Source organism: Antechinus flavipes, chromosome 5 (genome assembly GCF_016432865.1).
Source record: "Antechinus flavipes isolate AdamAnt ecotype Samford, QLD, Australia chromosome 5, AdamAnt_v2, whole genome shotgun sequence".
NCBI classification, from domain to species: Eukaryota; Metazoa; Chordata; class Mammalia; order Dasyuromorphia; family Dasyuridae; genus Antechinus; species Antechinus flavipes.
Window position 1 is genome coordinate 8162913 of NC_067402.1, and position 14145 is coordinate 8177057.

The 14145-nt window shown below is 48.3% G+C and overlaps 1 protein-coding gene across 2 annotated transcripts in view; it reads right to left on the reverse strand.

Annotated features, from left to right (window-relative positions):
• The window catches only part of CRPPA (CDP-L-ribitol pyrophosphorylase A), a 229155-nt gene extending 215485 nt beyond the window's left edge, over positions 1–13670 (reverse strand). Inside the window, exons 1-2 of one of the 2 annotated variants that reach the window (XM_052000593.1) lie at positions 13109–13670; positions 6284–6560 (exon numbers count right to left, since the gene is read on the reverse strand). In XM_052000593.1, the coding sequence (XP_051856553.1) occupies positions 6284–6560; positions 13109–13323 (492 nt within the window). In that variant the 5' untranslated portion in view covers positions 13324–13670. The remainder of the gene's footprint in view (positions 1–6283; positions 6561–13108) is intronic. The other variant, XM_052000592.1, reaches the window with a different exon arrangement.
• Positions 13671–14145: the final 475 nt, after the last annotated feature.

A 14145-nucleotide genomic window follows, 5' to 3' on the forward strand; every position in this document is an offset into this window, starting at 1 on the left:
TACCCATGAGAAATTCAAATAAATATACTCTCAGTTACTTGTGAGTTCTAAGAGCAAATTGTCTTCTTAAACCTTGACTCCAGTAACAAAAACAGCAGCACAAATTTGTTGTTGCTGCTCCTCCTCCTCTTTCTCTCCCCCCCTTCCTTCTCCTCTTCCTCTTTTGTCTTCCCCCTTCTCCCCCACTCCCTCCTCCTCTTCTTCCTCCTTCTATTGTATATGACTCTTCATGACAAAGCTCATTTCACAGATGAGGAAACTGAGGCAGACAGGATGACATGACTTTTGCAGGATCACACAGCTAGTTAGTGTCTGAGGCCAGATTTGAACTCAAGGGGCAGAAAGAAGAAGGAAGAAAAAGGAAGAAAAAAGAAGGAGGAGGAGGAAGAGGAGGAAGAAGAGGAGGACGAAGAGGAGGAGGAGGAGGAGGAGGAGGAGTCTTCTGATTCCAAGTCCAGAGCTCTAACCACTGCCCCATCTAGCTGCTCCCTGAGCATTGTAAAGCCTATCCCAATGCACTAAGTGAGCCCTTGACGCAGTCCTGCCACACACTGACCTTAGGTTGTGGCACAAATGACCGCCACAGGAGAGGAAAACACAGATGAAAAGTCTGATTTCATGCCCCCTATACAAATGCATATGCACAGAGAAGGCAAAACAGCTGCATTACAGCCATCTAAACTTGCTGGGGCCATGAAATAAATACTATTCTTTAAGGAATAAGAGTAACAACACAAAGATCCTCTGGCAGAGAGAAGAGAAAACAGTCTATTTCATTGAATGTCCAAAGAAAGAAAAAATAAATCCATGGCTTTATGACTGAGAGGCCTTTCTCTCACAGGAACTCTCTGGGTTTGGGAGCCCCCATTGAAGGGTAGCTCATTTATACATGACTTAATAGACATCCGTGAAGACTGCCAAGGGAATTATTGGACTAGACGGCTTCCAAGGTCACTTCCAGCTCAAAATCTTCCATCCTACGATCTCCATTCTCCTAGATTCTCCACTGCACAAAATGGATAAGATGTAAATAACTATTCTGCCAAGATGCCTTGCAACAAACGTGCATAGTCAAGCTAATAAAATTTCCTAAATAAGCCATGTCCCAAATTGTGTCTCATCTTCCATCTATATCAACACTTGGAAGTTTTTTATCAAACACTGCTTTATTGGCAAGTTATTATTAATGTCTCCTTGGGAAATTACAAAAAGGAGCTTGGATTTCAGGCTCAGGAGCTCAACAACCCAATGACTATTGTCTTCTATTCCTGATTCGCTAAAATATTTGCAAATGTAAGCACAAGAAATCAACACAGACCATAAGATAAAGGACCTCTACCTTCAACCATCCATGTCCAAAATTTTAACAATCTCAAGGCCGTGGTGTTCCTTGCAGGTAGCAACATGTGGGTCTCTCTCCCGAACACCCACGAACCTGTAAATTATGATAGCCAACAGAATAAGGCCTCCCACCTCATAATCACCATTGCAATATGCTAGATTGTCTTTATTGAAAGACTACTTAATAAAAATTTATAAATTCGCATCTTCAAAGCTAAAGAATCACTGATAATTACTAGATTAAAATATCACACATTTTCAGTGGGAGACTTTCATTCTTTTCTTTGAATAACATAAAGTGATGGAAATTTCATTCATTCAAAACACCGTCACAGAATAACAAGGGTTTTATTGCCCAAAGTGAGCAATCAATGTTGAGTAGAGATCAGAAAATGTTGAAAGGTTTAAGTTGTAGATAAATTAATAGATAGATACAGAGATAATATATATATAAAAAGTTAAATATTTTTAAGTTACATGTAAAAAAATTAAATATCCTTTTTTTTTTAGAATTTTGAATTCCAAATTCTCTCTCTCCCTCCTGCTCTTCCTTTCTCCCTTGAGAAGACAAGCAAAATAATGTTAATTATACATGAGAATTCATGCAAAACCCATTTCCATGTTAGCCATGTTACGGAAAAAAAAAAACCACAACAACAACAAAAAAAAAAGCCAAGAAGAAAAATTAAGAAAATTTTAAAAGTCTGCTTCAGTCTACATTCAGAGTTAATAGGTTCTCTCTCTGGAAGTGGATATGTTACCTTTCATTAACTATATTTTCCTCTTAGAGAACAGAAAAGAAAATGTACTGTAATTCCACTTCCTTTTAACTTGCTTCAGGGTGACTTAAGCTTTGGAGTGTATTAGAAATAAGTCAGTTGCTTGCCCTAAGAGACAATCACCACATATTAAGCTAACAACGTCATCATATGGAACAAGCATTCATTAAGGATGCTATAATATTTTCTCCTTTTTGTTGTTGCTGTTTGTTTGCTTGTTCTTTTCTCATGTTTTTACCTTTTAATCTGATTTTTCTTGCACAGAATGATGAATATGGAAATAAGTTTGGAAGAATTGCACATGCTTAACCTACATTGTTTGTTGTCTTGAAAAGGGAGGGGGAAGAAGGAAAAATCAGGTTTTGCAAAGGTGAATGCGGAAAACTATCTTTACCTGTATTTGGAAAAATAAAATTCTTATTTTTTTTAAAAGATGCTATACTTGGCTGGCTCTGGAATAGACAGCAGACATATATGACAAAATGCATTAGGCCCTGCCCTCGAAGAGCTTATATTTTATCAGGGGAAAATGACACCTGCCCCAATAAATGAAAAGCGCCTGAGGAGGATTCTCTCCCACATTACAGAGAAGGGGAAAAGAATGGATAGGGGCCAGTCATAGAATTACCTTACCAGAAGGAAGTCTTGGCTATGGAAATGCCCCCTGCCAATGCAGCCTGGTTACTTGCAGTACTGCAGAACTGTCCGGGAAGTTAAGGAATTGCCCCAAGTCTTACAGCCAGGTGAGTCAGAGGCAAGACTCAAAGCCAGGTTTTCCCTTTCCCAAAGACAGTTTTGATCTTTCCTATCACGAACAATGGGCACGATCTCTCTCTTATCCTGTAGGTGGTCACTAGCCTTTGGCTGCCTGTTGGTTCCAGAGGTTGGCCAGGGCTTCCCCACAGTAATGAGAGCCTGGAGTTCTGAGAACAGCATCAGCCCTGAAGCTCAGGCCCTGAGATCTCCCAACTGGCCAGCCCTGTGTCCTGCCCCGTGGCCAAACTGAAAATCCTGGGGGAGCCACAGCTAGAATCTTGATTTCCTGCCTCCAGTCAAGTCTACTGCCTTATCCCAAGTTCTGAAGATCCAAGGAAATTGAATTTCTCCTCCCCTGATTCCAAGTAATGGGTTTGCCTGAGGATACTGCAGAGCTTTCACTTCCAATCATAATATATCACCTTCTCACTATTTGGCCAGAGAGAGCTAACACTGGAAGGGACCTTTGGGTGGAACTGCTACCATCACAGCTCTTCCAAGTGGGCAGGGATCTCAAAGCCACCTGAACAATGATCTCCCCTTCAATACAACAAACTAGTGGTCATCCAGCCTTCAATCAAAGGCCCCTCCAGGAAAAGGAATAATAATGATGTCACCAAACATTATACAGCACCTACTATGTGCCAGTGTTAAGTGCTTTACAAGTACTATCTGAAGAACCTCCCCAGCAAGCGCTGTCCCTTAGGATGGTGCTGATCATTGGGTTGTTTTCTCGCTATAAAGTATTCAGGGTTTTTGCCCACTGTTCCTTGTTAGACCCTCTCAGGCAATACAGAAAATAAATCTTGAATCTTCTTTCAATGGACAACTCAACCCCTCCATAGGAAAATGAGGAAACTAAGTCCAAAATAAGCTAATCAGCTTACTCAGGCTAACCTAGGAAAGGTAGAGTGTAAGACATGAGGACTGGGAGAGACCATCTAGCCCAATCCCCTCACTTTGCAAATGAGGAAATTGAGACCCAGAAAGGAGAATGACTATCTTTAGAGAGGAGAGCACTAAAGTCTGATGCCTTTACAAGTAACACAAGTAGTGATTGTACAAAAAGCACCAACAGCTGGATGGCCACTTATTAGAGAGGAGATGAATGTTCCCTCCACGGTCCCTCCCAACTTTGATCCGAACTCAAGTCCTCTGATTGTACGTGGAAGGAACATTATATTTTAAAAATGCTCGATGACTAATTGACAAAGTTTGTAATGAATGCATGACCTGAAAAGCAACCTTTGGGTAGAGCTTAGACTAAGAGCAGAGAGCAGAAAGACACCAAGAGTGAAGTGACACAAGCATCAGGAGCCTTGGACTAGGAACCAACTGAAAAAGGACACGAGAAACGGTGAGCACCGTACCATCACCGGCTGGGTCTGCGCCTCACACCATTCCCCTCCCTCTATGGCACTTAGTATTCAGTGGCACTCATGGGAAATTGGCCAGAAGAAAAGAGTTCAATCACCAAGAAAACTTTCCACTAATTATTTTCATCTTTTCCTGTCCTTATTGTTCAGAGCTGTTAGAGGGAGAACGTTCTAAACCTACTGGCAGGAGATGGTCACTGGGGACCTGGGGTCACAATCCAAAAGATCAAAGGAAACATTTCAAGATGAGCCCAGAGTTCAGAAGCTTGATGTGTCTACCGAACCCTGAAGGGACCTTCTTAATGGAAGCAGGAACAATTTCAGAGAGCTCCTTCATGCATAATTTATGAGTTTTACTGGAGACAGACATACCGTGTGACAATCCTATGCTGCCATTTTAATTAACACAAGCAAAGGGAGCTGTCCGAGACAAGGGACTTAGCCAGCTCTGGTGGGAACTTCAGAAGGACTGGGCAAGCAACAACAATGGGTTTTCATCCCTCCCTAACCTGCTGAAGTTCTCTATGTCGGGAGCATATATTGGGGGTGGGAAGGGACCTTCAAAGGCCCTCATCCTAAACCTAGGGAGAGGGCCAGAGCCAAGAGAGGCTCAGGACTTTCCCTAATTACACAGACACTAAGCATCAAAACCAGGATTCAAGTCTCCCAACGGTAGCATCACTCACGTCCCTGGTCAGCCTCTTAGCAACAAAGCAGCATCTGTGACCCCTGACTTGGTCCAGAGGGTGCCCTGGGAATGGCAGGCAGCCTGACACAAGGAAACTTTGGGTTTGTCATCAGAGCAACTAGGTTCAAATCCGGGCTCTGCCATTTACAAACCACACGCCTTCTTGGACCAGTTTCCTCATCTGTAACAGTGAGAGGATTGGGTCGGGTGGAATAATAGTGAGATTCCAAGATAGATGCTCTTATTCTAGAGATTTGGAAAAATCCCAGGGGATCCATGGCCTGGATTGGGGTGCACAGAGGAAAGAGGCCTTTTTTTACTCATAGTTTCCTTGGCAATCCTATGTTGTTGAATTTAATTGAATTTAATGGTGAATTTAAAAACACAACTCTGAGAAAAAGGCTTTAGGCTCTAGCAGGCCACTAAAGCAAGAACATAATGCAAAAAAAAAAAAAAAGTCCCCCTCTTCTAAAACTATCAACCTCTGAGGGCCACTCTTGAGAGGTTTCTCTCGTGCAAAGCTGGGGAGCTATGAGATCACAAAAGGATGCCATTTTACACTTGAGAAAACTGAGGCACACAGAGGTTTTTAATTGACTTGTCCAGGGTCACAAAGGCCAGATCTGAAGTGAGTTCTTCCAGACTCCTTGCTCAGAGATCTCACCATTGCACCACATCACTGTCTGTTTCTATTCTCTTCGAACTCAGGCAAGGTAACATAGAGCAGAACAAACAATAATCTCTTATTCGCCATCTCCTCAGAATTACACATTGGTGTAATCAAAAAACAAAAAACCTCCAAGATGAGAGAATCAGGCCTTTCTTGCCTGGACTTTCTGCTCTAGACATGGCCCACCCTCTCTCCCTTTTCTGGAATCTTCCCTGCTGAAAACCCAGGGTTGCCCGATGGTTCCCTGCCTGGGACGCCACAAGAGGAAACCAACGTGGCGTGGCCTGTTGGGGGCCACAAACAACTCCCAGCCTTCTCCGGCCAGCCCGAGCTGCTCTGAATGGTTAAATAGGAAATACATGTTTGCTGAATGAATGCAAAGTCCACAGAGGAAGGGAGGCTGTTCTCCTGACTGGGCAGGGACAGAGAAAATTTAGTGTAAACCATGACCCAGTGCAAAAACTCAAGATTCTTCTCCTAGAGGTAGCCTGGCCACTACTTCTCCAGGGCCAACAGCCCTTCCTTAGCGTCCTCCCCTGCTGCCCCGCCCCCTTGGATGTTTGAGCCCCCCAGCCTTTCCCTGGGCTTTTTGCTTCAGACATTTCTTCTAACCCTTCTGGGAAACGCCAGCCCGCCTAAAGTTGTCGCCCCATCCCGAGGCGTGGACACGTACCCCGTGGTCCCTCGCAGCGGCCACCACGCTCGCAAGCACGTCTTCCTCCACAAAGGGCCTCACGGCGTCGTGGATGATCACAACCGTGGGGGTGGGCAGCTGGGAGTGGGGGTGGTCTCCTGCCAAGGCCTTGAGTCCATTGAAAATGGACCGATGGCGGGTGGCGCCGGCTTCCACCAGAGTGACTCGCTGATGGCGGTAGCGCTGGACAATGGCTGCCATCATGTCCATGTTCTCGCTGGTCACGGCCACCACAATATCTTTTATCCAGCTCACCCTAAAGGAAAGAAGACCAAAGACTCATTAGAGTCATAGGAAGATCTCGGAGAGAAAGTACTGGTCATGTATGTCCAAACTCACTGATGTTTCTTTCCTCAGAAGTTGACTGTCTACAAAATGGTGTCTCCAATCCTTGTGTTCCCTGATTTCCCCCTTCAGCACCTCTTCCCCCTCTTTGCACTTCTCACCCCTCTCTTCAGACCCTCTGTCCCTCTCTTTGAACCCCTTATCCCCCTCTTCAAACTCCTCATACCCCTCTTTAGACACCTCATCCCCTTCTCAGGCCCCCTCTCCGGCCCCTTCTTCCCCCTCTTCAGACCCATCGTCCCTCTCTTTGGACCCCTTGGCCCCCTCTTTAGACCCCTCAGCTCCCTCATCTCCCTCTTCTACTTGCTTCTTAACTCAAACAAAAAAGCACAAAGTGCTTTACAAAACCTTAAAGCTTCATGGAGATGCTGGCTATTTTTAATGGGGCCTGTGCCACAGAAAGGGAAAAGTCACAAAGGGGAAATGAGTCCATTTTATGGATTAAGAGCAATCAAAGAAAGGAGCTAGATGCTAGAGGCCACGGGGAGCCCAGGTTTGTCACTGGATGAATTCTTCAAGACCCAGACAGACAAGGTGACCAGATCTACAGGCCACACATAGGCTCGGGACTCCCCAGCTAAACTGCAGCAAGCAGGTCACTCGGGAACATAGAACCAGAGGAGTGGCCCCGAATCATCTGAGCAGCTCAACTGTCCAACTCTTTGACTCAGAGAGCTCACTGCTGGGAACACAGCACAGGGAGGTCAAAGACAGAGAAGTCCAACTGATGCCAAAATATTCCAAGGATTATTGTTCGTTCTGGCAAAGAGCTAGAAAGAAAGGAAGCGTCCTCTGCGTAGGGAATGGAGGAACAAACAGGAGGAGAACGTGGCTGCTTCAAAGCCAAGAACCAGGACAAAGTCCACAGTAGCTACAATCATATTAATAAAAGCTTCTAATTCACTAGAGCCAGGATTTGTGTGTGCTAAGTACTGGCAATACAAAGATAAAAGAACATGATCCCTGCCCTCAGGGAGCCACCTTTCTACCTCACTGAGCAAAGAAGAAGCAAACCCCAAGGATCACGTTAATAAACAAACCAGCTAACAGCTGAGCCCTGTGGGGGACTGGCAGCCCACCACCAAGGCTCAACAGAGAGGGGATGAGCCAGAATGCACAGGAGCCAACAAAAACAAGAGCAGTGATGGAGGTTTACCAAGGGCTTTCAAGTTTGTAAAACTCTTTCCATGGGTTATCTCATAGAGGTCTGAGCATTTACAACCTCCTAGAAAAGGGCTCCAGGCTCATTAGATTCCAGGGAGAAAAAAAAAAAAAAACCCATATACTATAGACAGGTTTTTCATTGTGATGATACCCACAGGAAGCCTACCTCAGGTTCCCTGTTCTCACTTTATATTAATTATGGAAGGATATTAGAGCTTAGTAAGTCTCTTCAATTGCCAGCTAGCTACAATCACATTGGTAATAGTAGGAGTAGCAGCAGCAGGAGTAATAGTAATAGTAGTAGCAGTAGCAATAGGAATAGCAGTGGCTAGAATTTAAGGTTTCTAGATAGATAGATAGATGGATGGATGGATAGATAGATGATAGATAGATAAATAGATGGATGGATGGATGGGTAGATAGATAGATAGAATGAGGTGAATAATGGCACAAATTCGAAATTTGTGCTATTATTCACCACTTTTTACCGATGAGCAGAGAGCTCAGTGACTTTCCCAGGATCATATAGTCAGTAACTCAGGCTCAACTCCTATGCACTAATATTAACTCATTGCCTCAATATGTGCAAACCATAAGTAAAAGATTCCCACCCTTTGACCCACCAATCCCATTATGAAAGGGTCCCGACTCTTATGAATCATAGAAATATGATCGTGCCCTGATATGTGACAAATAAGAGGCATCCAGAGACACAAACTGAAAGCAGAGAAAGGAGGGCAGAGAACAGATGAGAAAGAAGACGCCTGCAGGATACATCTTGAAGCAGAGGAGCCCAGCTAGGTGGGAAGGCCAGGCTTGGCTCAGCACAAAGCACGAGGCCCCTTCTTTCCTCTTCTTAGAAGAGAGGCTGCAGACCATGGCTGGGGGATATTGCATCCCCGTCAGATGGGACACTAGTTTTACTTCATTATGTTTCTGGGTCACAAGACAGTTCAGTGGGAAAGTAGACAGGTCTAAAAATGACAGTGGAACAAAACAAAAGGGATAAATGAAACTTTGAAAGAGAGAAAGATGCTGCCCTGGGACAGCAGCTCAGCTTTCCAGGTTATGGTATTTTTTTTAAATAATCTATTACTCACTGCCCCCATTCTCCAATAAAAGCCACACAAATGGGGGTCACGTTGACCTTATTTAGAAAGGAAAAAATTCTGTTTAACAGCAAAGGCTAAACTCCAAATCTGAACATTGTGTTTCTTAAATTCTCCTTATAAGATTTTGTCCTCCCATCTTAAAAAAAAAAAATACATGACATTGTCCCTCTGGGGTACGGAATGGAGAATGACAAACACTGAGAAGTAAGCACAGAAGGATCTGTCCCTTACAGAAAGGGAAAAGGTCAAAAAAGCCTTCTCCCTAAGGCTGGCCCTGTCCCCAGATGAGAGCCATGGACCCATCCAGGGTTGTCAATTCAGATGCAAGTCCAGATCCAACGGCCTTCATTAATCGTTCCACTCTCCTCCCTGGACTCACGAACAGCACTGTCTCCGAGGAGTCCTCCCGAAATGCATTCATCTCCAGGATCCTTCTCATTATTATGAACTACTTGAAGCTACTGAGAAGTAGCTTGGACAGGAAGTAGGCCTCTGAACCAGGAAACACTGACTTCAAGCCCTTTCAGCAGAATGCCTTGATGCCATTTTTGACGTCATTGAAGGCGTTTGACAACATGGCGGAAAACACCAAGCTGAAAAGCATGGGAGCATGCACACAGCCTTGTTCCACTCCATTGCTGTCTGGGAAAGTGCCTCAGTCTCTCTTCCAAAGTTGTCACTGTCCAGTGGCAGGACAGAACCAAGACAAACTGGTGAGGGCCCTTGGTTTGGAGCCCTTGGAGATGACCTGGGTTTCTAAGTACTCCACAACACCCATTTTAGCTGCCTTCATGCCGTGGCAACAAGTTGTTCTCATCTGCCCATTCCACCAGGGAAAGTCTTCACATGCTTGGGATAGCTCACTTAAATGTCGGAGACCCTCCGCCTGGGTTAACCTGCCTGCTGAAATGGTTCACTGGGGTGTGGCCCCTGTGCAAGCTACAGCTTCATGGAGCCATGGTGAGAGTGAGGGGATCAGATAGACACTGAGAAGGCTGGGCAGTCCTTCCAGAAAGAGTTCTAGTCCTCCCTGAACATACTTAAAGGGTAGCGAGAGAGGGTAATTGAATCAAACATTCCCCACCCCCTCTCTGCCTCTGTCTCTTTGTGTCTCTCTCTCTCTCTCTCTCTCTCTCTCTCACACACACACACACACTCCATTCAAAATAATTAACAAGATGCTCTCCCTTTACCAAGTGAGAACTTCTCTAATGAATTAGTAAGTCAGAGGCCTTTAAATCTATTTGGGAAAAGTTGTTCATCAGTTTGGAAAGAGAGAAGGCCATTGGATAAAATGGCTTTCACACAGAAAGGATATTTGAGCTGATTAAAATCAGTTATAACCTATACAACTTGCCTAAAATGAATAAGAGCCTGATCTATGGTGAAGCAATTCCATGGAGGGGATTACTTTGGGAGCCTCTCTGCTTCTGGATCGGGCGACAGTCTTGCCAGCTTTGAAAGGCCAGAAGATTTGCACTTCCTGGCCAAGCTTCAGCAGCAATCCTGGCCAGTGAAAGGATCCCCTTCAGACATAAAGAAAGCCAGCATCGGGGCCACATTGAGACCCAACGGACAGCCCATCGGGGCTAATGGGACACTGAATGCCAGAGGAAGGAGAGCAACGAACATCCAAGAGCTCTGAGTGATTCCTTGGCACAGGCTCTCCTAGCATGAACCCACTGAGCCCTCAACTCTGCATGCACTTGGAGGTGCTTGGAACCCCCATTCAGAGAAATGTAGGTACCAACCAATACCACCTTGTTAAATATCCCTTTTGAAAGCTGATTAAGCCCAACTGACAGAGCTACTGATGGTCCAAGGGGAAGGGGTCACATGCAACAGGAAGTGAGCAAAGTCCTCCAGGGTCACTCTAGTAACCAACCAACCTCTTAGGACCCAGGCTGCTGGTGCAGATTGGGGCTGGGAGGTACATCCAAGTCCATGCTGCTCCTTCATCAAGCTTTGGATAGAGTGGCGCAGTGGATAGAGCAGTGGACCTGGACTCAGGAGGACCGAGTTCAAAGGCTGCCTTAAACCCTTACCAATATGGCCAGTGTTGTGAGAATCAAAGGAAATCATGCATCTTAAATCACTATTTAAATGTATCTTTGAATGATGCTGATGATGATTATTTCCAATACCATCTTCCCTAGATTCAGAATTGTTTTAAATTTGTAATAATCCTAACAATAGCTAGAATTTATACAGGGCCAAATCATCATAACAATAGCTAAAATTTATACAGGGCGGACCATATGCTGGCCACAGTGCTAAGGGATTTATAAAAATGATCTTATTTGAGCTTCACAATAATGCTGGGAGGTAGATAACGCCACTATGCCCGTTTTACAGATGAGCAGGTCTCGGGTATACAAGTCCCCATGCCAGCATTGTCTGATACCAAACTTGCAAGATCCTTTGACAAGTCTTGTTTCAGGATTTGGTGCAGAACTGTAGGCACTTATTCTTAAATCAGAAAAATCATTTGAAAACTAAACTCTATTCTGAGCAAGCTTCTAGTGAAGGGATCCTCTTAATGCAGAGCAGCTGCCCAGGCAAGCCCCGAATGCATCCATTTGTGTTTGCGATATTCTGGAAGCAAAAAATCAAAAGATCATGGAGAACGAGGCACAGAGAAGTCCTCCATCACTGCCCAAATCTGCGAGGGGGGAGGGGGCAGTGGGCAGCAGCTCTGCTTCTAGGACAGGGCAGACGGCGTTGTGGCCGACTTGGGGCGGGGGTTTTGGCGCGGTTGTTGTATGTCTCGCTGCTGTTATAAATTAAGAGAAAATGGAGGGGAAACGCAAGTGCTGGGCCTTTGTCCTGCTTCTCCACAAATGCTCTCTTTCCTGAAGGCAGGCTGTGATGGGGAAGATGGCGTCAGTGTTTAACTGGCTGCCTCCCTGGAGCAGGCCAGTCTGGCCCTTCGGCCCTTTGGGACACCGAGAAATCCAAAGCTACAAGAGCTCTCCTGCAGAAGGTGCCTTCGCTCATGGTCCTAAGGGGAGGACACACTGTGATAGGGGTTCAGGGTCCCTAGGTCACAAGGGGAAGGACACGATGTGACGGGAGTTCGGGACCCCAGGGGAAGGACACAATGTGACGGGAGTTCGGGACCCCAGGGGAAGGACACGATGTGACAGGACTTCGGGGTCACCAGGGGAAGGACACAATGTGACGGGAGTTCGGGGTCCCTCGGTCACAAGGGGAAGGACACGAAGTGACGGGAGTTCGGGACCCCAGGGGAAGGACACGATGTGACAGGAGTTGGGGTCACCAGGGGAAGGACACGATGTGACAGGAGTTCGGGGTCCCTCGGTCACAAGGGGAAGGACACGATGTGACAGGAGTTCGGGGTCCCTCGGTCTCAAGGGGAAGGACACGATGTGACGGGAGTTCGGGACCCCAGGGGAAGGACACGATGTGACAGGAGTTCGGGGTCCCTCGGTCACAAGGGGAAGGACACGATGTGACGGGAGTTCGGGGTCACCAGGGGAAGGACACGATGTGACGGGAGTTCGGGACCCCAGGGGAAGGACACGATGTGACGGGACCCCAGGACCCCAGGGGAAGGACACGATGTGACGGGAGTTCGGGACCCCAGGGGAAGGACACGATGTGACGGGAGTTCGGGGTCCCAGGGGAAGGACACGATGTGACAGGAGGTCGGGGTCACCAGGGGAAGGACACGATGTGACAGGAGGTCGGGGTCACCAGGGAAGGACACAATGTGACGGGAGTTCGGGGTCCCTAGGTAACAAGGGGAAGGACACGATGTGACGGGACCCCAGGACCCCAGGGGAAGGACACGCGGAGATCGGAGAGCTGAGCACCGCCTCCAGGTGTTCCTCCGGCCCGGACCAGGGTCTCCTCCCTGGGGGCGGTCACTCGCACCCACAGCCCAGCTTCCTCTCTCCCCTCTGGGCTGGCAGCCGCAGGGAAGCCCCAGCACCCTTCGCGGCGGACAGCTGGCCCGGGCCGGGAGAGGAGAAGCTCGGGGGATCAGGGAGGGACGGGTGGGGGAGAGAGGGGGAGGGAAGGAGGCCAGGAGGGGCGGGGCGGGCCTCGGATCAGGCGGGGCCCCGCCCTCACGCACGCGCGCACGCAGGCCGGCGGACACCCGCGCTCCCGCCCCCGGGCGGCCCCGCGCCCGCGCCCCGGCCCGCCGCGCCCTCCCTACCTCTGCAGAGCTTGCAGCGTGTAGCTGATGAGCGGCCTCCCGAGCACCGGGCAGAACTGCTTGGGCGTGGGCCCCCCCAGCCGCTCCCCGCAGCCCCCCGCCGGCAGCACGGCCGCCACGGCCAGGGTCGCGGGGATTCCCGACTCTCCGCCGCCTCCCAGGCCGGCCTCCGCAGGCCCCGGCGCCCCGCCGTCCCGCTTGGGCCCCCGCTCCATGCTGCTGATCGCGTGGGGGCTGGGAGAGAGTCCGGCGGAGCGCCCGCCCGCGCCCCGGCCGCCCGCGCCCGCCACCGTGACCCACAGAGACGCCCGGCAGCTCTCCGCGCCCGCCCGCGCCTGCAGCCGCCGCCTGTCAATCAGGCGTGGGCGGGGAGGGCTGGGGGCTGCGGCTCCCCCCCGACCCCGCCCGGAGCTAAGGTCGGCGAAGGAGCCTCCCCCCACCTCCGGATGTCTGAAGGCCAGTGGCCCAGGCCTCGGAATACCGGAAAAGCGTCCGTTTCTTTCCTTGACCCACTTACAGCCTGTCAGGGAATGGGCTACCACCGGCCCAAGTTTTCTCCCCACTTTCCCTATTCACACACACACACTCACAGCCAGGGAAAAGGAAAGCGCCCCCCTCCCCCAGCTCCGCAGGGACTCTCCCCGGAAGTTACTTTGTATCTAGTTTGTATCTCACTCCGGGGCTTTCCGTCCGACGCGCTCCTTTCCCGATTCGGGAAACTGAGGTCCTGGGACCTTGAAAGCCAATACGCGATTTAAGCCGGGTAAGAGTCCTGGGCAGAAGCTGTAACGCTTGGTGCCGAGCGCAGCCATGGGAACTCCCAACGAGCCCGGGGTGCAGATGCTGAGTAATAATTAGAATATCAGCTTTTGCCCAAAGCTTTAAGGTTTGCTCAGCGTTTTACAATGACTTCGTTTGCTCCTCACTACAACTCGGGGAGGATGCGACTGGATTTGAACTCAGGTGATCCGGACTCCAAGCCCAGCACCTCATTAGTAATAGAATTTCCTTACTCTGCCTACTTCAGAAGAGCCCCC